This window comes from Chelonia mydas, chromosome 20 (assembly GCF_015237465.2).
Source record: "Chelonia mydas isolate rCheMyd1 chromosome 20, rCheMyd1.pri.v2, whole genome shotgun sequence".
NCBI lineage: Eukaryota > Metazoa > Chordata > Testudines > Cheloniidae > Chelonia > Chelonia mydas.
In genome coordinates this window covers 16,625,237-16,651,861 of record NC_051260.2, presented here as the reverse complement: position 1 = coordinate 16,651,861, position 26,625 = coordinate 16,625,237, and the positions used below count along the sequence as shown (strand labels likewise).

The window sequence follows — 26,625 nt, the reverse complement described above, 5'->3', positions numbered from 1 at the left end:
ACTGTCTCCAGAACCCTTTGGCACCAGCCTCTTATCCCAATGCCATGGTAACGGGGCAGCATGGTCTAGTGGTTAGAGCAGGGGACTGGGGTTTAGGTCCTCTGAATTCTAGGCCCAGCTCCATCCCGGGGCCCTGGGCCTGTCACCTCTCTGCGCCCTCTGGAAAATGCGGATAAGGACACTTTGCTGCCTAAGCAACAGGTTGTGAATCCTAATGATCTAGACCCAAATTCTCTGAAGCTGCCTCTACTGCTGGATGCCAAATTTGAGTCACCTCTGGTCTGCTGGTTAGAGGTGCCCACACGCCAGCCATTCTCATTGGTGTGGGGGGGCCGCAGGTGCCCAGGGCACCCCCGACAGAGGCTGGCTTATCGCATGCCCCAGGGGCTCCTTCCATTCCTCCCTGTGCGCCACCCTCCCATTGGGTCTGCTAAGCTGAGGCCAGGGACTCCCTGTGTCCCTCTTCCAGTTCCCCCCAGCTCCCGAGGGTTCTGCCCATTGGCAGTGGAACATTTCTGGGGACTCCGAACTCCCCGGGTTCCAGGCAAATGGAGCTGGCCCCTCAGGGCCTCGCAAGCAGCGATAACTTCCTGGAGGTCACAGTGTGGACGGGGCTGGGCTCACAGGGCTGGAGCCACATTTGGGATGTGACTTCTGCAGTGCCCAGCCCTGGCCCTATCCCTCGGCCACGTTGCTCCCCTCTCTGAAGGTGCTGATGTCCCTGTCGTTCCCCCCGCCCCCAGGAGCAGGCCTCGTGGGTGTGCCGTTGTGAGGACCGCGTGGTGCAGCGCCTGGAGCAGGATTTCAAGCTGACCCTGCAGCAGCAGAATTCCCTGGAGCAGTGGGCAGTGTGGCTGGACGGGGTGGTCACCCAGGTCCTCAAGCCCCACCAGGGCAGCTCCAGCTTCCCCAAGGCTGCCAAGCTTTTCCTCCTCAAGTGGTCCTTCTACAGGTACGTTCCTGCCCTCCCCCGCTCCCAGTCTGGGACTGGATGATTGATCGAGAGGGAGGGGTAACCCCAGAGCCGGGCTCTCTTTCCACAGCTCCATGGTAATCCGGGATCTGACCCTGAGGAGCGCTGCCAGCTTTGGCTCCTTCCATCTCATCCGGCTCCTCTATGACGAGTACATGTACTACCTGATAGAGCACCGAGTGGCCCAGGCCAAGGGAGAGACCCCCATCGCTGTCATGGGAGAGGTGGGTGCTGCTCCGTCAATGCTTCATGGGGAGATCTCCGAGCAGGGGGCTCTGTAATCCAGCAGACAAGGCAGAACCAGACCCCCATGGCTGGAGCCAAAGATGGACAAATTCAGACTGGAAAGAAGGGGCAAATTTTTAACCGGGAGGGGAATTAACCATTGGACCAGCTGCCCTGGCACCCGATGGAGTGTGCATCACTTGCCCTCTTTCAGTCGGCACGAGCTGTCTTTCGGAAACTTCGCTGTAGCTCAGCAGGATCCCAGGGCAGGGCTGTGGTACCGGAGGTCAGAATGGTCCTTTCTGGCAGTCAGATCTATTCATCCCATCCCCCCAAAACCCAGGGGTGCTGGGCAGCACCCGCTTAATAAAGGGAAACTGCCATGACTCAGTGCTGGGTTCCTGTGCCAGGATTTATGGGGCCGGATCAGGTCAAACTCGACATGAGAAAGGGCTGGAGAATTTCATCCTGGCTGGGAATGCTGCTGGCAGTGCAGGTGCAGAGAAGGCTAAGGCGACTGCAAACATCTGGGTTCAGGAAGGAATTCCATCACGCAGAGCATTAGGTCAGCTGCTCTGTGGGGTGGCGGGGGCCTTCCTCTGAGGCACTAGTATACCCTGCCTTTCCACACTAAGAACTAGATGGGCCAAATCAAGTGAAGCTGAGATGGGGACACCAGCCGAGATGGGCCCTTGCTCCGATCCAGTGCAGCGGGGAGGCGGGGTTACCAGGCGAGATGGCTCTGATCCAGTGCAGCGGGGAGGTGGGGTTACCAGGTGAGAGGGGCCCTAGCTCTGATCCAGTGCAGCGGGTAGGGCTGATGCCCTGGACTAGACTATCCTGTACAGGAAATGTGTTTCTCTGAAGTCCTGGTGCCCCCTTGTCAGAGGGGAAGGTGGAGGTGTCCATTGCAATGGAGGGGAGAGGGAGGGGATGCTGGTCCCCCCAACCCATGTGCTATTGTCTTGCTCTGTGGTGGGGAGGGGCTGGGGGCTCTGAGTGCTCATCCTTGTTTGTCTTTTCCAGTTTGCTAACCTGACGAGCTCCTTGAATTCGCTGGACCCAGACAAAGGTAACTGCCCACCTGCCACGTCTCTCTCCGAATGGGGCCATTGCCTTTAAGCTGCCAAGAGCCACAGTTCCCGGCGGTCCAGCTCGCTCGGTCCAGCAGCAGACGCCACCAGGGCCCTGAACCAAAAAATTCAACCCCCCCATATCAAGTCCCCTCCAGCCCTGCCGCAGAGGGGCTTCAGAGGAGACGCGGGCTCCTTCTTGGAGCCAGGATCCCAGCTCCCCATCACACTAATGCATGGGTCCATGTGGAGATCTGCCACAGCCATGGGACGATGGAATAGTTAGGAGGGACTGTCCTGCTTGGTCAGGACCGGGAGAGGGGGTGTGGCCATGAGGGGTGAGGCCAGGACCACAGAAATCCAGGGTTTAGGGCACAGACGGTCCAGCGCCCAGATACTCAGCACCCTCTCTCTCTCGTTCCTGATCTCTTTGACTCAGACGAGGAGGAGGAGGAAGAGGAGGAGAGCGACGACGAGATGCAGCAGGAGATTTCCCTCAACTCCAATGACTCCACCAGCCTGACAGCCGAGCCCCTGGAACCCCCCTCCAAGCTCTCACGGACGGACTCCAGGGGGATCTTTGTGCAAGCCCTGCCTTCCAGCTAGAGGCCAGAGAGACGCCTGCGTGGGCCTGGAGTCAGAACCACCCAGCCAGAGCCGAGTCCTGTGTCCCAGTTCCTCCCGGCTGCTGCCTAGCGATAAAGATGAGCTATTTCTTGTCTCCAAGTGGTATGCAAAGCGCTTTCATTTCCAACCCCTGCCCCCAGCTGAGCTCCGGGCTAGGCCCCGCTCCCTGTCACAGGTGCTTTGTGGGCTGCAGAAGGCTTGTGCAGTGAGGGCACCCATTAGGAGGGAGGCAAAGTAAGATGCCATTTAACACCACTTCCACCCCTTGCCCCTGCTCTGACCCCACAGGCCGGTTGGCTCCTGCAGGGCTGCTCTCCTGCCATGTGGGGCAGCAGCTCCCTCCCCAGCCAGGCACACGGCTGCTAGGCTCCAGCTTCGCTGCTTTCCCAGATCTGGCAGAGAGCATCCTGGAACTTCTTAACCCATCCAGCCGCAGGCGCCCCTCACCTGCCAGCCCCTATTAGCTGTCAGAGCCGCGTTCCAGCGGGACAGTTCACTTGGACTCTCACCCAGGCAGTGATTGGACCAGCCCCCCTGTCTGCATGGGCCCAGGCTGTCCGCGCGGGCCAGTCCCTTTTGAACCATCCCCGTGGGAAGGCACCAAGCCAAGCACAGAGTCCTCCCGCCAGCAAACCCCTTGCACAGTCAGTCTGGCTCCCAACCGGTCCAGTCACAGCTTCCCCCGGCCAGGGAAAATAGGGAAAGCCAGTGTCAGTGGACGGGGTGCGGCTAGGTATGGCTCAGCGAGAGCAGGGGTAGCGTCCTTTAAAGGCTTTTCCCGGGCCCAGCAGGGACGAGAGCTGCACAATCAAAAGGACGTGTCCCCTCGTTTTTTAGTGGCTAAGGGACTAGTGCAGGGGAGCCCCCAGCAGGGCTTGTGGGGCTGGCCATGCTAGCCCCTGGCTGACAGCAGAGGTCATTTATAAATGACTCCCATTGGCAAAGGCAGCGTGGCCAGCTCTGTGTCATCAGAGCGCTCAGCTCCAGCTCCAGGGCCCAGCCCCTTTGCTACCCGCACTGCTCGGCGCTGCCCTCTCTCACCCGTCGGCCTGCCTGCACGGGGCTGAAATCAGGAGTCCGGGTCAGCTCCAGCCTGCTCTTGTGGCCTCAGGGGTCGCTCGCCATACAGGGGACGTGCAGCAGAACCCACGTGCCTTAGGGAACATGCATTTGTTGTGCCATTCGCATCAGGTGCCGAAGCATCCTCAGGCTGCCGGAGAAGCCCCGGCCAGGAGGCTCCTTAGAGAACAGGCTGGGGCAGGGGAGATGGACGGGGGATAAGCGGATATTTCTCCTCTCGGTCGCAGTGGGAGATTACATCACAGAACTGGTGGAACTGGCAAAGCCATGGCCAGAAGACCAGCGGGCCCCTTAGTGGGCCCCAACCTGGCTGAGGTGGGCGAGAGCATGAGCCATGGCAAAGCTGCCCTGGCACTGATCATGTCGGGGATCACTGAGTCTGTCACTGCCTCCTGGGGAGTTGGCTCTGGGGGGTTACATTACCCCCCCCCCATCTGCACAATCCCTCCCAGCTTCGTTTTCCTCTCCGCTAAACAGTTTGGTACAGCTTGGAATCTCCTTCCCCCCTCCCACACATCACTCTGCTGGTTGGTCCTGCGGGTTCCAGAAACTGGGGGGGTGGTGGGGGGGAACAGTGTCCTTTCCCCCCGGCCTATTTCATTCCTGGTCTTGGATCTCTTCTCTCTCTTGTGTATTTTCTCCCCTCTTGGGATCTCAGCCCTCAACATTCCCATCCTTACACAGAAGCTGTTCTCCCAGCATCCCTGCTTAAATCCTGCCTGATCGACCAGTGCGCTCTGGCTGCTCGTGCTAACGGGTGTCCAAGATCCAGTGTCTTTGCAACCAGCAGCCCCGTCTGGGGCTCCTGCTCTTTGTCTTCCCAGCCGGCAGGCAGGACCTGGAGGAATACGAGTCTCCCGAGAGCAGAGCTGTTTCACGGGCAGTTCTTCACTCACAGCACCGCTGGCTACTTGCGATGGTTACGCTGCAGCTTTGTCTGCAGTGTAGCCCTAGAGCTTGTGCCCTGCCTGCTCTCTGCCCACGGTCCTAGCTCTTCATCCCACGAAGCGGCCACGAGACCTGGAGACCTTCTCCCCCAGGAATCCCCTGGCAAGTCCAGCTGCTGCCAAAGCTCCAGCTCTCCCTCCGGGCCTGCATGTGACAGGCAGGGCCGCACGATGGCTGGCTCCAGGGAGTGGCTGCTCGGCCACATGGCACGCAGCCTCCTGGCTCTGCCCTGTATGCCAGTCCGTGTTGTGGGCCGTGTTGCCCCTGCTGCTAGTGTTCTTTGCACCTGGCACCGCCTTACCACCTGCATCCCTGCTTGGCGCTGCTGGGCTGGCAGCTGGTGCATCGCAGCTCCGTACACTTGGCCAGTGTACTTGGTTATACTGGGAGCCTCTTACATACTGGGGGCTTCTTAGCCTCCTCCACAGCACCCCCTTGCGCACCGTCCTGGATGGACGCTCTGATCTTCAGGCAGCTGGCCCGGCCCAGCCTTTCCTATTCCCCTTTCTGCTGCGGCCCGCGAAGTCCCAGGGACAGACCTAGGATACCAGGCCAAGCAAACTGCTCCCAGTTTGGGGCAGCCTACCGTGCTGACAGCAAGCCACAGGGGCAGCTGGAGCATCGATCTCCACTCTGGCTGTAGGATAAGGCGCTCAGGCAGGAGCTGGGCTGTAAAGGGAGGGGTTCTGAGGAGCAGCATTGCAGGACCTGGGGGCAGTTTAAAATGCCTGAATCCCCACACTGGGGGCTTCCTGGCAATCGTATTCATCCCCAGATCTTGACCTACCCCCTGAAATCTCCCCCCAAGATCGTAAGGTGACGTCTGACCTCGTCTCCATAGAGAAGACTCAGGTGGCTGGAGGGTCTGAATAAGAGACTGGTCCCTGCCCTTGAGACATACTGTGGGTTCAGAGTTCATCAGGCAGACAGCTGGCTGGCTCTGCCGCTCTCTGGCATTTCTGAATCAGCCAGGGCCATGGATTCCCACAGATCCAGCCCCCGTGGGCAGGGCTCATCCTGGCAGCCTGTCAGGTTCACAGGAGCTGCAGGGAGAGCGAGCGTCTCAAGCAGCAGGCGCACCAGTGGGCCCCTGGTGCTCCTCTTGTTCATTCCCACATGGGGTAAGAAATTGGGTCTCTGCTAACCTCCCTCAAGGGCAGGGCATTTCTACTTGGAGGTCCAGGAGAGCTGTGGAAGGCTGGGGCCTCCTGCAGTGACCCACAGCCCCTGGCAGGGACCCCCCCCGCCAGCCACCACCCCAGCAATGCCGGGGCAGACAGGGCAAAGAGGGGGAGTGAATCCGGACAAGGTATCAGCAAGGTCTCAGCCGGTTAGGGTGGAGTGAGGCTATGGCAGGGGGCAGCGCCCCAGCAATTGGCTGGCCCGGGATGGTGGGTGGGGAAGCAGCATTTTCCCCTTGGCAGTTCTCCCGGGGGTGGGGGGGCTTCAGCAGCCTGGGGAGGCTTCGCTATGTCCCTTGCTTTCCCCCAGCCAGTCAGAGCGAGGGGCCGTGTTCTGGCTGGGGTTTTGGGGATTGGAATAAGGGAAGTTTCCCTCCACCCCCACCCTCCGCTCTTCTCACCCTGCTCCCTCATGGCTCATGAGGAGTCCAACCCCCCAAGCCATCTCCTGTGAGTGCACAGAGCAGAGCGCCCCCTGCTGTCCCATCTGCACAGCTCGGCGCACAGACCTTGCCTAGTTAGCTAGCTGAACGCAGCCAGCTTTGAATTTCCCTGGACTCCGATTGCAGCCGGTTCTCTGCCCTTTTCCAGGTACCTGGCTTTGTGTTCCCCTGTGTTGCTGTTTTAATTGGCATGGCAAGGCAGGATGGCTCCTTTTGCCCGGGTAACGGGAACCCACTCATTGTCCAAGTGCAATTCCAGCTGGGTGCTGCACTGCTTTCGACAAGGGCTCTTCCATAGGAGAGTCTCCGCCTCCAAAGGACCTGCACCGGGGCCCAAGCAGACACAGCGCCCAGCACCTTCCCCGCCTGCAGGAGCTGCTGGCTACTGAGCATGCTCAGTGTCTCCAAGGCGGGCCCTACCCAGGTGCCAAATCTCCCCCCTTTGCAGAATAGTGTTGAAACCCCCACAGGTGATTTGCTGAGAACTGACCCAGGCTGTAGCTCCCAGTCCTGCAGGGCTAGGGCAGGGGACACAGCGAGGCCCATTCACTCCCCCTAGTGGAGAGAATGAGGATAACGGCGCTCAACACCCCTTCTTCTGGCCACCAGCCCAGCCGCACTTAGATCCCAGCCACTTTCCATGGTGCCAGGCCACTGCCGGCGCGTCTCACAGCAAAGGGTCCTTGCCGCTTGTCTGGGTCTTCTACAGCTTCCCCCTCAGCTAGCAAAATGTCCCCACGTTTCCCACTGCAAACCCCGCGAGAGGGGACTCGCCCCTCCCACTGTGAAAACGGCTAACGTCAACACAGAGTTCTCATGCCCACCTGGGACGCTGACTGCCACCTGCCAGAGCTCAGAGCCACTGCGAGCTTTAGACCAGCCCGGGGCAAGCGAAGACGTATTTCACACCCCCGCAGGGGCTAGAGCATCATAGCCACCGCTGGAGAAACATCCACCAGCTCTGGCAGCCCTGGTCCAGCAGCTGGAAGGGAGGCAGCAGCCACCAAAAACGTCAAGAAAGAGGTAGTTTGACTTTTGTTTGCTTCCAGCCAAAGCGTTAGGACAATACGAGGGCAGCTGTGCCCCACCCCCTCCGCAGTTTAGTTCCCACCTGGCTTTGGCTTTAGGAACATTCAAGTCCTGTCCAGTCACGTTGCAATTCAGACTTGTGGCCTGAGCCCTCTGCTAAAAGCTACCTGCCCTCCCCCTCCTGCGCTGCACCCCCACAGAGCAGGACGGCCAGAGACACGATCTTGCCTTTCTTTTGAGTTGCTGCCTTATAAAAATACCCTCTCCCACAGGTAGCTTCTGGGCTGGCTGGGAGACAATTGAGCCCAAGGTCAGTCAGTGGGCAGGTCTGTGATCTTGCTTATCCCCTGGCTTTGCTCTGAGAGAACAGATCAAAATTCTCCTTGGCATCCCTCCTCTACGCTAGTAACCAAGAGCCCATCAGTCAGTCAGTCTCGGCTACTCTCCAGAAACCAAGCTCTACTCTACCGGGTTGTAATTGAATATTAGATATTCTAGTTTTAAAGAGGAAAAGAAATCTGTGCTTTTGTATGTAATGACTAATCCTTACTCTATAAACCACTTAAATATTGTGAGATTGGTGAAGCTATAAATTACTTGATATTTTTGGGTTTTTTCCAACCATCATGGCCTTATTTGTTCACTTTTTCCAGTGGTTTAAACCTGTGAGATAGATGTTTATTGCAAAAATCTACATATTGTATAAAATATATATTTTGTGTCAATCTTCTGTGCAGCAGCCGCAGCCGTGGGCTGCGCTGCAGCCTTCACGTGGAGTGTGAAGAGCTTTTGTAGGTGTCCCGGCCCAGGAGATGGGCAGTGCCTGTGATCAGATGATGTAGACGTGTGTAGTCTAGAGTGCAAACGCTGTTTTCTACCTTTTGTAGTTCTTTCTTAAGAGAAATAAATTCAGCCGTGTTCTTTGCCTCCGGTGCCACTTGGTTATTGGCAGCGGGAGCCGTTTGCCTGGACCGCGCTCAGGAAGCTTCCAGCTGTGCTGCGGGTGAATGCATCTCGCTCATCCGGGAGAGCACGGCCTAGTCCCATGGTGCTCAGCACACCTGGAAGGTCGCTCCACACCGTCCTCCATGTACAGACACACCTGCTAAATGAGCGTGGTACTTTTCAAAACACATCGGTGGTACTCGTATAGCCCCCATCACTGCAGTATCTCTAAGGTATTTATCCTCTCAGCACCTCTGCGGGCAGGGCAGGGCAGGGCTATTCTCTCCATTGTACAGAGGGAAACTGAAGCACAGAGACCAAGTGACTGGCCCACAGCCACACAAGGAATTAAGTCCCAGGCTAGCACCCAAATCACCTGAGCACTGGGTTTAAATCCCTGGACTACTCTGAAAATCTCAGCTGACATGACTCCTCTCAGGTCTGTGGTGGAGCTGGGAAGTGACCCCAGAGCTGCGTGACAGGTGCACTCCAGGGCCAGGCACCCTCCCCTGCACCCGCAGCAGAAAGCGACGCGAGCCGGTGGCTTGGAAATTAAAACGTTTATTACAGGGAAACAAAAGCCCATTTGAGGAGAAACTAAATGATTAACAGTGGGGCTGGGGACTGTGGAATGATCCACAAAGTGTGCGGGCGGGGGAGAGGTGTGTTATCTGGACTCAAAGGAAAAACCTCCTCCACTGGAAAAAGTGCCTTAAACACCGAACAGAGAATGACACTTAAATATACATTGAACAGAACCGGGAAGTCTGGCCCCAGGAGGGCGGGAGATTTGTTCTGCCACAGGATCGCACTACACCTGGGGGAAGCTGGAATGCTGCCCTCTCGCCCCCTCAGCAGCTAACGACTCAATGGCAACGGAGCGGTACCAGGAGAGGGGCTGGGCGGGTCGTTCTCCCCAGGGGCCAGGCTTTGGCAGCACGTGGCCCGAGCAGTATTAAAAGAAGAATTCACCGTCTCCAGAGAGCAGGGAGATGGTTCAAGTGGTGTCCTGAGCCGGAGGAAGAAGCTGCCCCGTCCCCAGAGAGGGTGGACCCGGCCCTAGCAGCAAGTGCCACGGACGAGCCCGGCTGCTCAGGCTGAGCGAGGGCATGTTACTGCTAAGTCACCGCAGATGACGGTGACGAGGGTCAGGTCCCCTGCCACAGCATCCCGCTAGCCTGACTGCACCGGCTCTAGCCCCAGCTGAGCACGTGCACGCAGGCAACGCCGCCGGCCGGCAGAGCCACCCGTAGCCGCTGGCAGAGGCGAGAGACTCAAGGTCCAAGCCCAGAGAAGACCCTGGGCTGGGCCCTCGGACGACAGGCATTCCCCCTCCCCTAGGGATACTCCTACTTACATCCACTTTCAGCAAAAGCACGAGTTACTCTAATTAAAAAAAAGGATGAAGAGAAATTAAAACCCAACGAAACTCAAACAGGAGGAGGTAGTTAAATCCGACGTACAGTACGGCAGGAACCAAACCAGTCTCGCCTCCGCGTCACAAGACGATCCAAGTGTAGCGCTCATTGTCTGCTAGGACCTTCAAGGAGCAGCCTAGAGAGATCAAAGAGCAGATGGGTTTAAGGAGCGGACGTGGTGGCCATTTCCCCACTCGCCAGGCTGGGCGGATGAGGGCAGGGGGTCGCTCCTTCAGCTCCACGGCTAGCTGGGCTGGGGCTGGGAGGGAGATCCAAGTCTCTCCACTTCACTGATAGCAAAGGAAGGTGGCAGGATCCGCTGAGGAAGGCGGGTCCTAGGCCAGGAGTCAGCATGGCTAAGCCACCGGGCAGCAAGGGGTCAAGCCAGGGGCGCACGCAGTGCAGTGTGTGGGTCTTCCCTCACAGCAGTGCAGGAGGTGGTCCTGCTGGGGGATGGTGATTAAAGCCCAGCACGGCATGCCTGCCACACCCACCCCACATTCCCTCCCCTGCCTACTGACACGGGCACAGCTCTGCCTGGCTCAGCTGCCAGCCAAGCGCAGAATTCCGTCAGTGGGTCTGGAGCCTTCTGGCCTTCCCGTGCTCAGATGCGGAGTCAGGAGACACACGGGGTGGAAGGGGAGGGAACAGCAGGCCCTGGAGAGATGGCAGCTGTGGGGAAGGGATGGGACAGAATCCTGCACCCAGAGAGCGGGGACCAGCTGCCCCTGGAACAGCCCGGGCAGCTGCACCTCTTTCCCCCCGTTCCCATTAGGGCTTCCAGGCGTGACCCAGCGCTCCACCTAAGGGATCAACTGGGTCCAGGCTGGGAGGGGTTTGGTCAGACACCGTCTGCACCAGGACTGCTGGGGGGCTGGCTTCTGTGTCTAACCCATCTACCCAAACTTAGCCATGGGCCGCCTGCAGGAATCCCTGGGGCGAGGGTCTCAGCTGCGTGATCCCAGCAGCCCCTTCTGGCCGTCACCGATACACAGGGATCTAGGAGCGCGCAATTATTTCCGGTGCAGAAAAGAGGCAGGTGGGGGGTTTAACCGGAGGCCACGCAGCGAAGAGCCATGACTGGGCAGATGATCTACCCCAGGAGGTCTGAACAGGGGAGGCTGAGATTAGAGGGCAGAGAGGGTCACCCCCACACATGGAGTCTGGGGCAGGATGCTGTCTAGCAGAAGCAAGCAACAGCGCAGAAAGTAACTGTCCTGCAACACGCCAGGGAGCTTAGCGGCCCCCCCGTGCTGGGCTCTGGAGGGAACCGCGCCCCTGGCAGCACAGCCCAGACACTTCACCTCCTCTAAGCTGGAACTGAGAGTAGCTTCCCCGAGATCCAGCCGCACAGCACACGGCTCGCGCAGGCCCCAGCCGGCTGCGGTGCCACGTTCCTGCTGGCAGGGGCGCAGAGCACAGGTCTGGAGCCAAGCGAATGGATCCAGGGCTCTATGGCCCTGCCAGGCAGGCTCACGAGGCTGGGGGCCTAGCAGGGCATTGCGTGTCAGCAGACTGAGCGGCAGAACGCAGCAGGGAAGCCGCGTGCTGAAGGTGATCTTCCAGCTGAAGCAGGCAGCCAGCCATGCTGCGTCACACTGCCCAGGGCCCGTCCCCCTCACGCAGGCCTTGCTAGGAGATCCTTAGCCTTCGGCAGGGCTTGGCTGCACGCCAGAGGGGAAGCCGGGCAGCCCCTTCCTCCAGGGCTCAGCGCCCGGCTAGGGGAGGGGCGTTTACCTTTATGAAGTGCCTCGTTCGTCATTCTGTTGACGTATCGCCCGCTGCTCTCTGGCACCAGCCACTTCATCACCATGTCCACGCAGCTCTTCCGGTAGGAGCTCCAAACGCTGCCGCTGCGGACGGGGAACGGCACCGTGAGCCAGCAAGCAGGGCAGGGGCCGCCCTGGCGAGGTGGTTTTCCCTGAGGCAACGCCCGGAGCGGTTTGTATTAGCGCTGCCAAACGCAAGCGCCAGGCAGGTCTGGACCCGGCTGATCAGATCCCCACAGCCCCAGCCTTGGAGGCAAGCAGGGGCAGGCCCTCCGGACACCCCAGGCCCAGCTTAGATGCGGTGGAAGGGAGTTGTGTTCCCAGCGGAGAACGCTGGAAGCCAGGGCCATTTTGATTCGGAAAAGGGAGGTTTGAACTGGGGTGGCAACCGGCTCAGTGAAGGGCTCTTGATTCTAACCAGCAAAGGTCTGACGGAGCCAGGACCTGGGACTCCACACCCAAGCCCAGCTCTCTGGAATGGGTCTCTTTTCCCAGCTCAGCGCAGCCATCTGGGGAGGGACACCTGAGCAGGCACCGGCCACTGCCACGCACCTGGTCTGCCCCTTGACTTCTGTGAGGTCTCCCACGCTGACGGTGATGAAGGTGCCAGTGTTCAGATTCCAGGCCACTTTCAAGCTGGTGTGGTAGGTCTTTGGTCTGGAGGGGAGGCACAGGACACACACCGGCCTGGTCAGGTTAGAATAGGGGAGTGGGCCTGAAATTAACCATTTCCTCCCCAAACCCCACGGCGCACAAGCCCTGCGTACAATCTGGGCAGTTACCAGGACCCCTGGAGCCTGCTAGGGACTGAGGTTGGGTGAAGGGGTTCTGGCAAGGGAGTTATCCTGCTGCTACTGGAATTCCTCCAAGTCTCCCCCCCCCCCGCCCCCCCCCCAGGCATCTGCTCCCTTTGACCTCCCCTCACCCCAGTTCTTGCCCCTTCTGTGGGGACTGGGTCCCCTAAAAGCACACGCTGAGGGGATGGAGAGACGTCACAGGGGGAGTTCGGCAGCGGCTGTACTCACCTCAGCTGGCCCTCTTCATCAGGAGATGGGAAGGCCAAGAGCAATAATCCGATATTGATTATGACTTGGTTGGTTTCTGGACACACCTAGAGGGAGGGGATTGGACAGTTGACTCGGGGAGGTTACTCAGAGCTGGCAAGGGGGTAACAGAGCCTGGCAGAGATCACTGCAGAGCAGTGCTGGGCATGGATCACGCTGGGCAGGGCAGATCAGGCAGAAGGAAGGGTGGCCTGGTTGTATTTAGCCCTGGACAGTACCTCCAGAGACCAGGGCTCTCCGTTAAGCCACACACCGAATACAGCAGCCCCACAAGCCACCTCTTCAGCCCACCTTCCCCCTTCCCTGGGCAGCTGATCTGCACAAGAGACACCTGTCCACTGGGATTCCCCACCACGCACCGGGCACTGCAGAGTCAAGACAGTAGAAATGTGAGCGAGATTTGAAACAGAAACACCAAAGGGAGGGGGCCTGACCCCTTCTCCCCCCTCAGATTAGGTTAGTCAGAAGCTCCAACAGCTGCCCCCCAGAGAGGTCAGCAGCCAGGTGCTGCAGCAGGAAGTGAGATCCCCACCCCCAAAGAGGGAGCAGGTGCCAATCAACTCCCCTCTGACACCCCCCTGATCCCAGCACAGCAGCCAGGGGGAAATGCAGAGGCTGACACCTGCCCCTTCTCCAGGTTCTTGGCCAGACCGTCTCTCCCTCCCCACCAGGTTCCCCAAGGACCCCTTCAACTCTGCCACCTACAGACAGGACCCAAGAAGGATACAGCTCCCAGGCATGCAATGCTGAGCACCCCACATTGAGCGCCGGGATCTGGAACCCCCTGGCCACGCCCTGTTACAGAGGAGGGCTACTGCAATCGGTTTCATTTCAGAGGCAGTACTAACGCGTCTGGCCGGTTCCTTGCTCCAGTACGTGGCAGCCAACAAACGTTCGTTGATCCTGCTGGAGGAGCAGCCGGCAGAGCCGCTGGGGGTTACACCTCTGTGCTGGCTCCCAGCCCAGACAGGGCGCTGCGGCTCTCAAGTCACACAGCCGGAGGTGGTCCTGTTCCAACGCTGCCCGATGGCTTCGCGAGGCAGCACGAGGCTCGCCTGGCTCCGCGGGGGAAGGGACGCTCACGGGCACTCACCTCTAGGATGACGATGTCGTAGTCGCTGAAGGAGCAGAACTGCCTGGACCAGGAGGCGTCGTTCCGGATCACCTCATTAATGACATACTCAAAATCCAGAGTCAGCTGCTCCACAGTCAGGTACTGGCCCTGCAATGGGGGGAGAGAACCCAGAACCCTCAGCAGCTGTTTCTCCATAGTCCTAAGGGCTTGTCACTTGAGTTCCCGCCCTCAGCCCAGCCATGCTAGGCGGGCCCTGGCTAGTAGAAAGCTTTGTGTTTGAGGCACAAGATGTCTGATCCAGGGAACTTACTCCTCAAAGTACAGTTCCACCCCGCGATGGGACTCTGCAGAAAGGGCCCCTTTTCTCACCCCACAGCTCTGTGCTGAGACAGACAGACACAGGCTGCTCCAAGCTTCTAGCTATGTACGTCCAGCCCTGCTCCGAGGGCACAAGCTAGATTCGACTCAGCTCACCCATCACCAGAATTGTGACCAAAGTTTGAACTGCGGGCTCCAGCTCTGCCCTCATGAACAAGCCCATTACCTCCTACTGGGCTGGCAGCCAGGTTAGAGGGAGGAGCCGCTTGTGCTCGCTGGGACCCCCGAGAGCTGGGTTTGATTGCCAGACTCGCTGTGTGACCTTGGGCACTGGGCAGTACGCGTGTCCATCTGTAAGAGGCTTCGCCTCTTCTGCCCTTTATCTTGGCTGTAAGCTTGTGAGGGAGGAGCTCTCACTGGGTGTTTGTGGGTGCTTGGTGCTCGAGGGCCCCATCTCAGCTGAAGCCTGTAGACGCCATACCAATTCCATCAGCGCCGAGACAGATAGGACGGGGGCACCTCTCTGGCTGGCAGAATCTCTTATGACCAACAGTGGACAAAAAACACAGCACGGCTCGGACACGAAGCCCTCCTCAGAACAGACCTGCTCATTAGTAATCCCCCGCACCGAGTGCTGTTCATCGCTGGACAGAGGTGATCGGTATCATTACTCCCATGCTACAGATGGGGAACTTAGGCACGGGGGGATGTGACTTGCCCAGCAGCAGAGTCAAGAATGGAAGCTAGGTCTCCTGAGTCTCAGTCCAGTGCTCTGCCCACTACAGCAGTGGTCTCAACCAGGGGGCCGGGGCCCCCCGGGGAGCCGCAAGCAGTTTCAGGGGCCTGTCAAGCAGGGCCAGCATCAGATTCACTGGGGCCCAGGGCAGAAAGCCAAAGCCCAAGGCCCTGAGCCCCACCACCTGGGGCTGAAGCCAGAGCCTGAGCAGCTTCGCTTCCTGGGGCTCCCTGTGGCATGGGGCCCCAGGCAACTGCCCTGTTTGCTACCCCACAACACTGGCCCCGGCTTTTATAGGCAGAAAAGCAGCTGTCGTAGCACAGGTGGGCTGTGGAGGGGCCTCGGAAAGAACAAGGTTGCAAACCCCTGCACCAGAGCACATTGCCTCATTCACACTTCCCGCCCCCAGCCCTCATGCTTCTTGTGGATCACAGCCAACCTCCCCTGTTAGGGAGGGATCTGCCTCCCATTTATAAGGTGAAAAATCAGAATTTTTGTGACTGTAGAAAGCGTTTGTGAAATCCGCGCAGTTCGGCTGCCCCTCTGGAGAAGGTGGACTGGAGACAGGGCAGCATGGTCAGCGTTCGCCCCAGGGCGTTACTCTCAGCTGCCAGGCTCGGAATGGACCCCTTAACATGCAACACTCAGCTCTGGACAAAGCACTGCACACTGGGACTCGTAGTCTCCATGGAGACTACATCTCTGTGGAGCAGCAGCGGCTGATGAAAGCGTTAAAAAGGACCCCCCACGTCTGTCTCCCACCCCACCGTCACGGCAGACACCCAAGTGGACAGCACTGGGTCAGACACTTCTCCCTTTGCCTCGCACATCACACGGGCCTTTGCCTATGGTCAAACCCTCCATTTCCAGCGACGAGGCAAGATCAGATGCATTCAGTGGTAAGAGAACATGGCTGTCAAACCCCAGAAACCGGCAGCTGGGGGAGTGTTAGCTCATTATTTGAAACGGACTAGATTTCAAGCGGACAGTGTCCCTTTAAGTCCACCCCCGCCCCCACATGACAGGACCAGGGCCCGAGGCCACGCCTGACCTGGAATATGGCTCTCTCCTTCAGCGGCTTGAGGTTTCGCCCTCTCAGGTCAGTTACGACAAACGGCAGTGAGATCTTGTCATCCTCGTACTCTGAAAGGGAAGGCAGCATGAGGCAGAGGCCACATGGCTGGCGAAGTGGCTGGGCCTGCAATCCAAGGAACTGGAAAGCGGTCTGCAAAGTCGCCCCCCGTGGAAGAGTCCTGAGCAGGAATAAAACTCTGGTTTCAGCCCCCCTGGTTTAGTGCAATATATTCCAAAGAGTGGCTAGCTACAAATGGCTCTTCCTGCTCAGACCTGCTCCATGTGCATTTCCAAGCCAGCTTTGGTGACCTGAGCTCTTACTCCCATCAGCCCTACAGAGTAAATACAGCTCTGGGAGAACGAGCCGGATGCTAGGACTCCTGTACTGCAAGTAGAATCGTTCCCCAAGCTCCAGTACTTAGATTGTAGGCTCTGTGGGGGCCGGGACTGGCTTTTGGTTTTGGGGTTCTGGTCCATGCCTAGGGCTCCTGGGTGCTACCGTGGTACAAATAAAAACGTGCCTTCCGTTACACCTGGGCAACACAACCGAAGGCACCAGACTGGGCCAGTGGTTGGTGGGGACAAAGACAGGGCAGTGAAAGAACCTAATTACAAAAAGCTGGACCTGCTGAAGTGAACTGGCACCTTCCCAAGAGGGATGAGGACAATTAACTAAGGGGTCCATCCTTCAGCCAACATTAGCTGGGACAGGAACATTTAGGAAAGTCAGGGAAGATTCTGGCAATTCAGACGATTGATGTGCTGAGGACGTGTTTGGGAGGCTCGGGTGGGCTCTGGGGCAGGTAAGTGCTCTGGTGTCTCTCAGAGCCTCATTAACCAGCTTCCTGTCACTGCGGCAAGGAAGAGAGAAAGCGCAAGAGCACATCTGTGCCATCTGGTAAGGGAGGGACGGCAGTGACGACCATGACAGGACCAGAACTGCTCGGGCAGCCTGGGGCCAGGCGTGTGCTGTACCAAGGAGGCGGGTACCTTTCAGCACCTGTGCAGAGACTGGCCGCTCAGGGCACACCTACGCTGCAGCTGGCAGGCAGCCTCCCAGCCCAGGTCCCCAGATTTAGGGTAGTGGGGCTTGCGCTGATGCTCCGAAAACAGCTGTGCAGACGTTGCAGCTTAAGCTGGAGCTCTGGCTTTCCCGCTCCAGCCCAGGCTTCAGAGCCTGAGACGTGCCCCAAGGGCTTGGGCAGCAGGGCTGCTATGGAGAGATCTCCCCAAGGGAGGGGACAGGGCCCCATTGACCAGAGGCCCCTTCTGAGAATTACAGAACCAGTAACGAGCAGGGGGGGCCTCGTAGCACTAGGAGGCGTGGGGGGTTAGCAGCATGGAGGCCTAACTGCTGGGAACCAGAGGGAGACCCAAACTCACTGCACAAGCCGGCACTAGACCATTAACAGCTCTCGGTTACAATGCACATAAGTCCAATTCCAAGCAGGCTGGGGATGAAAGGACCCGGGCTCCAGCTGAAAACCCCTCGAGTTACCAGTCAGCTCAGCCCTACACACAATCCCAGCCCCTGGGCGAGTCAGTCCCTGCACCAAGAAGTGGACTGGCCTCCCTAAGCTCTGCTTACCGTCCTCCGGCTCCGACAGGTCGCTGGGCTCCAAGACATAGCGCAGCTTGGTGTAGTTCACGTAGCCGGGCTCAGCCGGCTGGCTCTCCATCTCCAGTCCGGCAAGGGGAGAATCTTTCGGGGGTTGATCCCCTTCTGGAGTTCGGTCTCCCCTGGGAGACGAGAGGCCATGATGCAGGTGGCAGTAACTCCCGGAGGGCCCTGAGCACAGCCTTGCCTCCCATGGTGCATCAGCAGGGGTGCCCTGGGACAGGGATCTGTGTGGGCTGGCTTCCTGGGCAGGACGGCACTCAAACCGGCCACCACCCACCTCCTCCTCTTCCGCTGGGGCTGGGCCTTTAGCCTCTTTGGCCCGTCGGAAGATATCGGCCACAAACTCTTTCGCCTTGGCCACGGCTGGCGACAGCTCCATGGGTTTGACGGGGCTTTCCAGGCCCTGGGAAGCTCTGCTGGTGGACGATGGTGCGGCAGCCATTCGGCAAGGGCAGCCATCTCTTTCCATCCGATCCTCCGCACCCATTGGGCACTGCATGGCACCTGCAGCATCACAAGCCCCCGCGTGGGGCGACTGGGGCTGGTTCCTTCTGTCGTAGAGGATTTGGCAGAAGTTGCTGTCCTCTAAACCAGAGAGAGGTGAGGAAGGGGTTAAAGAGGCCACAGCTACACAGAGAACAGTTTCCATGAAGACATCCCTCAGCATTTTCCACTGCACAAGTGGGAGCAGAAAGGTCTAGTGGATAGAGCATCGAGTGCCCTGATACCAGGGTGATGGGCACGGCATACAAACCATTCCCCGGGCTCTGCGACTCAGCCTCTCTGCGCCTCAGGTCCCAGATCCTCACCTGTAACATGGGGACACATGACACGTGCCCTCTTCTGTCAGACGCTGGGAGAGTGCTAGAACTCTGCCTCCGTTTAGACAGGCAGGATTCTGGGGTCAGCAGTACCGCGCGGCTCCTGTGCAATGCTTTCCCATCTGTGCACCTGAAAGGGCTTCACAAGCTTTAATGCATTTCCCCTAATAACTCCCTGGGAGGTAGGGCTGGGGGGAACCAAGGCAAAGGGGTCACACACGGAGTCTGAACTCAGGTCTCCCAGGCCCTAGGCTAGTGCACTGGACCCAGGGCCGGCTCTAGGTTTTTTGCTGCCCCAAGAGCTCAACTGCCCAAGCGAAAAAAAAAGGGGAAAAAAAAGGGTGACCAGAACGCCGCCCCTGGAATTTGTGCCACCCCAAGCACGTGCTTGCTTTGCTGCTTCCTCCCATCAGGGCTCCATAACGGAATGCAATGGCTGGGCACATCATTTCAGAGTTAGGCTGAGCTTCGGAGAGCTATCGAAGGGGATTGGATGCCCACTTCCCACGGGTTTTAAGGAGAAATGAATGCAAAGCCTTAATTCGCAGAACAGCCACCCCCTCCCTGAGGCTGGCTCTCTGGGATCTGAAGGTGCTTTGCAGACGTTAAAGGATTGAGTCTCCAAAGCTCCTGTGCAAAGGAGGCAGGTCCCGGCCACAAATATGTGCACCCAAAGGTGGAGTGACTTGCCCCAGGTCACACAGTGAGCCAGTGGCAGAAGCAGGAGCACAGTTGGGAACAGAACCCAGGAGTCTCAGCTCCCAGCCTCCTGCTCTGGACTCTCAAACCTGCTTGTAGATACACCAGGATTTCCCTGGAATAAAACATAACCATCTCTAACATACCCCAGGCACAACTCCCCATCGCGCCAGTGGGCTGTGGGTTTCACCCCTAGTACATTTCCCTGTGTCACCATTTTAGCAGCAAGTTTCTCTCTAAAATGAGAGATTACACACATGGGGCTGGTCTCCTGGAGGAAGCCGCCACAGCTTTACAGTGCTAGCTAACATGGGTCAAGTTTACCTCTCCCAATGTCTAAAACACTGGGAAACCAGCACGCCATGTGCTTCCAACTGCTCGTAGGAGAGTCAGAAAGAGACTTAATATCACTGCATCAGATTCTCACCTTTGAGGCCCTTCCCCTATGTGTCCCTTACATGCTTCCCACCTCACCCACCAAATCTCTGCTCCATTATCAACTTCTCTCACCCAAACAGAATCCTAGACTTGTAGGACTGGAAGGGACCTCGAGAGGGCATCTAGTCCAGTCCTCTGCACTCATGGCTGGACTAAGTATTAGACCATCCCTGACAGGTGTTTGTCTAACCTGCTCTTAAAAACCTCCAATGATGGAGGTTCCACACCTCAAGAACATCCCTCCACGCTGCCCTTAGGTATGGGACACCCACCCTGGACCAAGTCGTTCGGGCCTCAGGAACTGGAGCAACCTTATGGCACCCAGGAACAACATACGCTCCCATTGTGCCCGGCTGCAAGATCTGGACAACATACCTGTTCATTGCTACAGCAACTTGCAATCAAGGATCTCAAAGAACTTTACAATCACATATTAACCCATGCAGCCCCCAGGGGTGGACAGAGTGGATAATCACTAGCTCTAACTTTTCATCAGCAGATCTCAAAGCACTTCTCAATCCTTTAAATCAGTGATAAAAAGTGATTCTTTTTTAAAATTGCATTTATTGAAAACAGCTTATTTAAATTAAATACATTTTCTTTTAAAAAATACACCTAAGATTAAATGCGAAATGACAACAACCCATGTTAAAACCTAATCTCACTATAATCTACCAAATCATTTAAATAAATTAAAATATACTGTGTCAATGAGCTCTCCTCAAATTTTAATGAGTTGGATTATATACAGCAGCGGTTTTCAACCTTTTACATTTGTGGACTGCTAAAAAATTTCAAATGGAGGTGCAGACCCCTTTGGAAATCTTAGACAGTCTGTGGACCCTCAGGGGTCCCTCAGGGGTCCGTGGACCACAGGCTGAAAACCCCTGATATACAGAATCAGGGGAAAACCAACTATCTTTTGAGGTCAACTCAAGCTTTCTAAATATGTCAATCTTCTGTTCTGCACTAGGGGTATGTATTGTTTTCATATTAGGTACATATTTCTCAGATGTACGTTCCTTACAAAGGAGGTTGGTATCATTCTTCCCATTTTACAGATGGGGAAACTGAGGCATGGGACAAGGAAGTGACTTGCCCAAGGTCAACCAGCAGGTCAATGGTAGAGCCAGGAATAGAACCCAGGTCTCCTGGGTCCCAGTCCAATACTCTACCCACTGGACCACACTGTCTACTATATATAAACTGAGAGGCTCACTCCCCCTGCCCCCACACTTCCTCTGCTGGTTTTCTTACATTGCAAGCTCTTTGGGGCAGGAACATCTGATTGTGCAGCACCTGGCGCAACAGGCCACTGGGCCCTACCACAAGACCATCCTTCCCTCCCTTGTGGTTAGTGCTTGAGACCATTTGAAGCTGGAAATCCAAACCCTCACAAGGCCGAGGCGGTTGCTTTGTTCTCAGGTGGTTCAGCAGCTGTTAAGTGGGGAACGAGAACCTGAGGGTCTGATGCATCTTGCAACCACCTAAGGCTACAAAGAATGCCCTACATTACCCTGGGAAGCTGGGACTGCCAGCTCTCCCATGCATCACTTACTCATCTCCAGGCCCAGTGACGTGCAAGATACCAGACCTTCCCCTGACCCCTGGGTTCCCCCCTCTGAGCAGCGCTTTCACAGCACTGAAGGTAGGCTGCACTCATTCTGAATCCACGGTGTTTCCAACCCCTGGCCAAGCCACAGGCCCGTGGGTTGCTGAAAGCGCCACACTTAGTACTTGCGATGCTTGAGCCGGTTGGAGGAGAAGGATGGCGGTGAAGTTCTCTGGCCTGTGGTATACAGGAGGTCAGACTCGAGGAGCTAATGGTCCCTCCAAATCTAAGATGAGGGAGAGAAGATACCCTGGCTAGACGGACTAAACTAAGCAGCTGTTCCAACACATCCATAACCTCGCAGCTGACCTTGCTGAAACACCCAGCGAGGCCTGGAATTCCGAACACAGTATCTTCCAAGGAAGAAGTCCACGCACGTTAACGCTCTCCAATCCCAGCTGCCCCCAGAGAGGCAAGGCTCTTACCTGCGGTGTGAACAGAAACAGCACATGCTACGAGGGAGTAGCTGGTGTTCAGCAGCACCACCTGGTCCTTCTTGAGCTGGAAGGCTGGCTGGAATGTGGGGAAAGGATAGACCACCTGGTACTTGGTGTGCAGCATGAAGCCATGCTGCAGACAGTGGGCGTTTGGGTCCCCTGAGAACACACAAGGAGAGGGACAAGTGAGACCACCCCTGCCCGCAAGACAAGAACAGCTGGGGGTCAGACAGCATGGGGGAGACAAGCAGTCAGTCCCAGAGTCACCCCCATCGAACGTGCCTAGCGCCTGGCAGGTTAAGAACATTTCCCTTACTAACACTAAATGAACCCCACCGGGAGTCAGATTACATTATCCTCATGGTGTGGACCTACGGGAAAACTGAGGCAGAGGATGAACGCTTGCCCAAAGATCATGCAGCAAGTCAGTGGAAGAGCTGGCAAGAGGACCCAGGAGTCCCAACTGTCCCCTAAACCAATCAGGAGACCTCACTCTGTCCCGTCACCAAGTCTATCACCCCACCTTCATCAAAGCTCCAAGTGTCACGGCCTGCCTCATCTGACCCCCTTAGGAAGATGTACATCAGCTTTCCTGGTGAGCATATTCTCTGCAGCTAGGGAACCATCCTCCTGGCTCACCTGGATGCGCGAGGGCCATATCCCTGCAGCCGGGACAGTACATGAGTGGGGGCATGGCCACCGTGCTGATGTAAATATCCCGATGGTTTTCATCACTCATCATCATCATGTTCATCAGCAGGCCGTTGGCGGAGCGTGTGCTGCCAGGGAGACAGGAGACACCTCTGGTCACTTTCAGAGAAGTTCAGGGATTCAAACCCTCGTCTCCCTCTTTTAAACCCACATATTCCATCCCTGATCTCTGTCCTAGCTTCCAAATCAGGCCTATTAGCCAGTCAATACATGGGAGAGGAGGCAAATGGGTTCTCTCTTCAAAGGATTTAATCAAAACTGGAGTCGCTACTAAATTAAACTATTATTTCTCTTTTATAGGAGCCTTGGGGCTAAGAGGCAGGGCTGAAATGCTCTCAGATCTTTAGGAACACGTTTCACATGCAGTGAAGTTACACAGAGCTCCCACCCCCATTCCCAGTTACTGCCTGGGTGATTAAAACATCAACATTTACTTTGATTGCAAGCTTTCTGGGGGAGGGACAGTCTTTTGGTTGAGTTTGTGCAGCGCCCAGCACAATGGGGCCCTGGCCCACAACTAGGGGTTCAAGGTGCTATTGTATCACAAATAAATACAATGTAGAGGAAAAAGCAAAAACACACACATCTTTGCCAGTCTAACAACACAAAACTAAGTATTTACAGTCATTAAAAACAGATGGAAAACAAAGCAGTTTTTTTCAAAAAGTGAACAAAGAAACAAGGGAAGTCAAACCATTTCAACTGATAAGGGGCCTTTCCCTAAACTGGAACCCTACTGCAGCCCCTCTCGACTGGAGTTTGTATTCTGCTAGCCAACCACAGCAGATGCACCCCACCTGTCTCTGTTATTTGCCAGGTCAGGGCATCTGGCTCTTCCAACCTCAGATTCAGCTCAGGAGGAGGTGGGAGAGTAGCCAAGCCACGGTTCTCCCCTTAATATCCCAAAGCACCGCTTCCCCCCTCCTGACAGCCTTAGCCACTCCATCTTCTAGGGCTGGGGTGAGGTGACAGTGTGTACGTGCGCAGGGAGAGGCTGAAGGGAAGGCTTGGCCTGTGCTCACCAGGCTGCACTCAATCTGTGGATAGGACGAAGACGTCAGTTTCCAAGGCTGTCAGTCCTGCACTTGTGTATTAAGTAAAGTATTTGTAACTATTTTAAAGAGGCAGGACTGTATCACCCAGAAAATCCTCAGGGAGGAGGCGGACGGCAGCAGTGAAAAATTTGTTGTGGGTCTCTCAGCCTCCTTTAAGCGGGATGTGAAGTTGGGAGCGCAGGAGGGAACTCAAATTCTGTCCAAATCACTCCCTCACCCCCCAAGACCAGACTCATTCAATGGAACTCACTTGAAGCCAAAGACGATGACCTTGGAGGAGTCACTGGGCCATTCACACACAGTCAGGTAAAGGTCACTGTAGATTTCTTCATCCTGAAACAAGCGAACCTGTCGTACCTGTGGGAACAACAGAGCAAATCAGATTGAATCCAAGGAGTGGGATCTGGAATTCAAACCCCCACCAGACAACTGTAGAGCCAAAGTTACTTGGGAATGTCTTTTTAGAGGCTTAGCTGAGATCAGGCATTCTCTGAAAGATGTTAGGTGATTTTACATTTCAGATGCCCCTTTCACTCAGGAGGGTCTCAAAATGCTTTAGCGTTACAAACGGATTACAGACAAGAATCACTGCATCCAGCTGCCTCTGGGGTGGAGCGCAACAGTAGTTTGACAGTGCACAGCAACACTGCACTAGCATTTAGCATAGGAAGAACTGAAACCAGGGGGGGAATTTCGGGAGGCAAAATGTGATGAGCTGATTAGGGATCTGAGGATAGCAGCTCCTCAGCTCTAGCAAAACGCACGCAATTGAGGCATCAGTTTTATGCCTTGTTTAAAAGGTGATGCTTCTTGCACCACAATACCTCCTACAACCGGACTGGGCAACAGTGCTCCGCACAGCACCCTCTAGTCTCATACAGGGGCAATGACCCAAAGGAAAGTGTCCCCTATTGAATCCCCAGTGCCCCTTCTGGATTTTCCTTTGAAGTCTCCCTTCCAAGCACTGGCCACACCTAACCCTGATTAACAGTAGATACCTCTGGATCACAGCCCAAAGGGGGAATATCTGCAGGAAGTGGGTCTTTACTCCTTGTGAACCCATTCACCACGCTCAGTTCCTTCAGGAGCCTTCCCTCCCCCAGCGCCAGATGGGGAGGCATCATACATACCAGCTTCAGCTTGCTGTGAACATTGAATTCCCACCAATAGAGGTGGTAGATGTAGAAGGAGAAATCGTCGTCACCGCTGTTGCTGGTATATGACAAGACGTACCTCCCGCACTTGGAGAAGCCGAGGAAGATGTGTCTGGAAAATGAGCACAGGACTGTAGCTCAGCCCAGAGCACTCACATCCCCATTTCACCAAACTTGCTGGGCATGGAAGTTCCCCATGAGTTTGTCTGCCCCCGCCCTCATGGAAGTCAAGCTGAGAATGATGGCTGGCCCTGCCAACCTGCTGAAGGGAGAAATGACAGATCTTACCCTGCACACAAGAAATCTTCGTCAACAATATTCTTCAGGGAAACACACACCCTTGGGGGCAGCTTGCGGAAGAGGCGTGGAGAAAGCTGCCCGCTGATCTGGAAAGAAGGGAAGTGTCAGAGGCTCGGGGGTACATCCAACAAGAAGCAGGCTCAAGATATCCACTAATGTGGGGGTACCCAAAACATGTCCTGAATTGCTGCCTGTGGATGCCTTCTGCTTGTAACTCCAGTGTGAGGAAGGAGCTGAGCTACACAAGGGCTATATGAGCAGATATCAGAGTCATGGGTGTTTATTTCTGGTAACGGTGACCACATTAGTTGCTGCCCTTGGGCTCTCCTGACAAGTCACCATCGCAGCCCCCAGGGCCAGGACTTTTGGGGCAATGGCTGCATGGAGCAACCTCGCCACAGGGTCAGGGCAGCAGAACAGAGGCTGACATAGAAAACTAAGTGCCAAGACTCCTGGGTCAGAGGGGTCTAATGAACTGGGGTGGGTGGGGAAACGTTGGGAATCAGGAGTCCGCGGTTCTATCCCCAGCTCTCTGCTCAAGTAATTTCACCCACTTCTGTAGAAACCGCCCCCTCTTCCTGCACAGAGCCTCTTACTGTCCCCCTGAGAGACCTTCCCCTCTCCCACAATCACACCACAGTCCCAATCAGTCAGACCCCCCTTCCCCGCGCAACTGCCCCTCACAGAGCCCCCCGCCCCCTCCCCGTAAGCTCCCCACCCCTCCAGCCTCTCAGGAGCCTCCCTCAGTGTCCCTTTCAGCGCTCCCCGGTCAATGAGCCCCCCAACCTTTCCTCACAGGACCGCCCGCAGGCCTCAATTAGTCCCTCATCCCCGCCCTGCCCCCACATCCCCCCCCCGAGCTCCCCGCCCCTCAGTGCCCCCTGCCAATGAGCCGCCCCCCCACAGAACACTCCGCCCTGCCCCCAGGGTCCTCCCCACAGAGCCCCCCGCCAATGAGCCACCCTGCCCCCAACTCCCCCACCCTGCCCCCCAGAGCCCCCCCAGCCAATGAGCCGCCCCGCCCACAATGACCCCCAACCGCCCTCCCCCCACAGAGCCCCCCGCCAATGAGCCGCCCCGTCCCCAATGACCCCCACCCCCCCGCCCTGCCCCCCACGGAGCTCCCCGCCCCCAATGATCCCCCGACCCCCCCGCCCTGCCCCCCACAGAGCCCCCCGCCCCCAATGATCCCCCGACCCCCCCGCCCTGCCCCCCACAGAGCCCCCCGCCCCCAATGATCCCCCGACCCCCCCGCCCTGCCCCCCACAGAGCCCCCCGCCCTGCCCCCCACAGAGCCCCCCGCCAATGAGCCGCCCCGCCCCCAATGACCCCCCCGGCCCCGCCCCCCACAGAGGCCCCGCCAATGAGCCGCCCCGCCCCGCTTGCCCCCCCCCCCCACAGAGGACCCCCCCTCACCTTGACCCGGTCGAGCTGCCGCACCACGTGCTCCCGGCGGCCCCGGACCCCCCCGGAGGAGGATCCGCCCCCCGCCCCAGCCGGGCCCCGCTTCCCCCCCGGGCCGCCCCGCTCCGATTTCGAGCTGGGCGCCATTTTCCCCCCGGCCCCCTCAGCTTCCGGAGCGGCCCGGCCCGCCCACGCTGCTTTTCCATGGGCCAGCCCCGGAGCCCGCCGGGATTTAAGATCTCTCCGCGATTCCCATTCGCCAGATGGACTGTCAATCATAAATATCCCGCCCCTGCAGGGCACGCACGCCAATCAGAAAGCGTTTCCTCGCCCCGCCCCGTCAGCGAGCCTTGTCCGATTGGTGGCTAACTCCTGTCAGTCTCTATCTCGTTTGG

General features: G+C 57.2%; 2 protein-coding genes across 7 annotated transcripts in view; one reads left to right on the top strand and one right to left on the bottom strand.

The window, feature by feature from the left end:
- The window catches only part of RFX1 (regulatory factor X1), a 42,454-nt gene extending 33,950 nt beyond the window's left edge, over positions 1–8,504 (top strand). For all 5 annotated transcript variants that reach the window (XM_037888095.2, XM_037888093.2, XM_037888094.2 and 2 more), the window contains 4 exons: positions 744–952; positions 1,044–1,197; positions 2,225–2,270; positions 2,711–8,504. In XM_037888095.2, the coding sequence (XP_037744023.1) occupies positions 744–952; positions 1,044–1,197; positions 2,225–2,270; positions 2,711–2,877 (576 nt within the window). In that variant the 3' untranslated portion in view covers positions 2,878–8,504. The remainder of the gene's footprint in view (positions 1–743; positions 953–1,043; positions 1,198–2,224; positions 2,271–2,710) is intronic.
- A 565-nt stretch (positions 8,505–9,069) lies between these two features.
- DCAF15 (DDB1 and CUL4 associated factor 15) lies at positions 9,070–26,410 on the bottom strand. 2 transcript variants are annotated; one of them, XM_037888096.2, is made up of 13 exons: positions 26,243–26,410; positions 24,815–24,912; positions 24,503–24,638; positions 23,623–23,729; positions 22,246–22,385; positions 21,595–21,765; positions 17,567–18,184; positions 15,956–16,047; positions 13,869–13,997; positions 12,737–12,822; positions 12,264–12,398; positions 11,680–11,795; positions 9,070–10,078 (listed from the first exon to the last, which is right to left on the bottom strand). In XM_037888096.2, the coding sequence occupies exons 1-13, from the start codon at positions 26,375–26,377 to the stop codon at positions 10,023–10,025; spliced, it is 2,019 nt and encodes a 672-aa protein (XP_037744024.1). In that variant the 5' UTR covers positions 26,378–26,410; the 3' UTR covers positions 9,070–10,022. The 2 variants fall into 2 exon arrangements, with proteins under 2 accessions (XP_037744024.1, XP_037744026.1); XM_037888098.2 differs by having other exon boundaries at positions 12,264–12,368.
- Between the last annotated feature and the right edge of the window lie 215 nt (positions 26,411–26,625).

Coding starts and splice junctions, on each gene's coding strand:
- DCAF15 (XM_037888096.2), bottom strand. CDS start 26,377: ATGGCGCCCAGCTCGAAATCGGAGCGGGGCGGCCCGGGGGGGAAGCGG. Junction 24,639..24,814: donor GAAGATTTCTTGTGTGCAGG/GTAAGATCTGTC, acceptor CTCATTTTCCAG/ACACATCTTCCTCGGCTTCT. Junction 22,386..23,622: donor GTCATCGTCTTTGGCTTCAA/GTGAGTTCCATT, acceptor TCTCCCTGGCAG/CACACGCTCCGCCAACGGCC.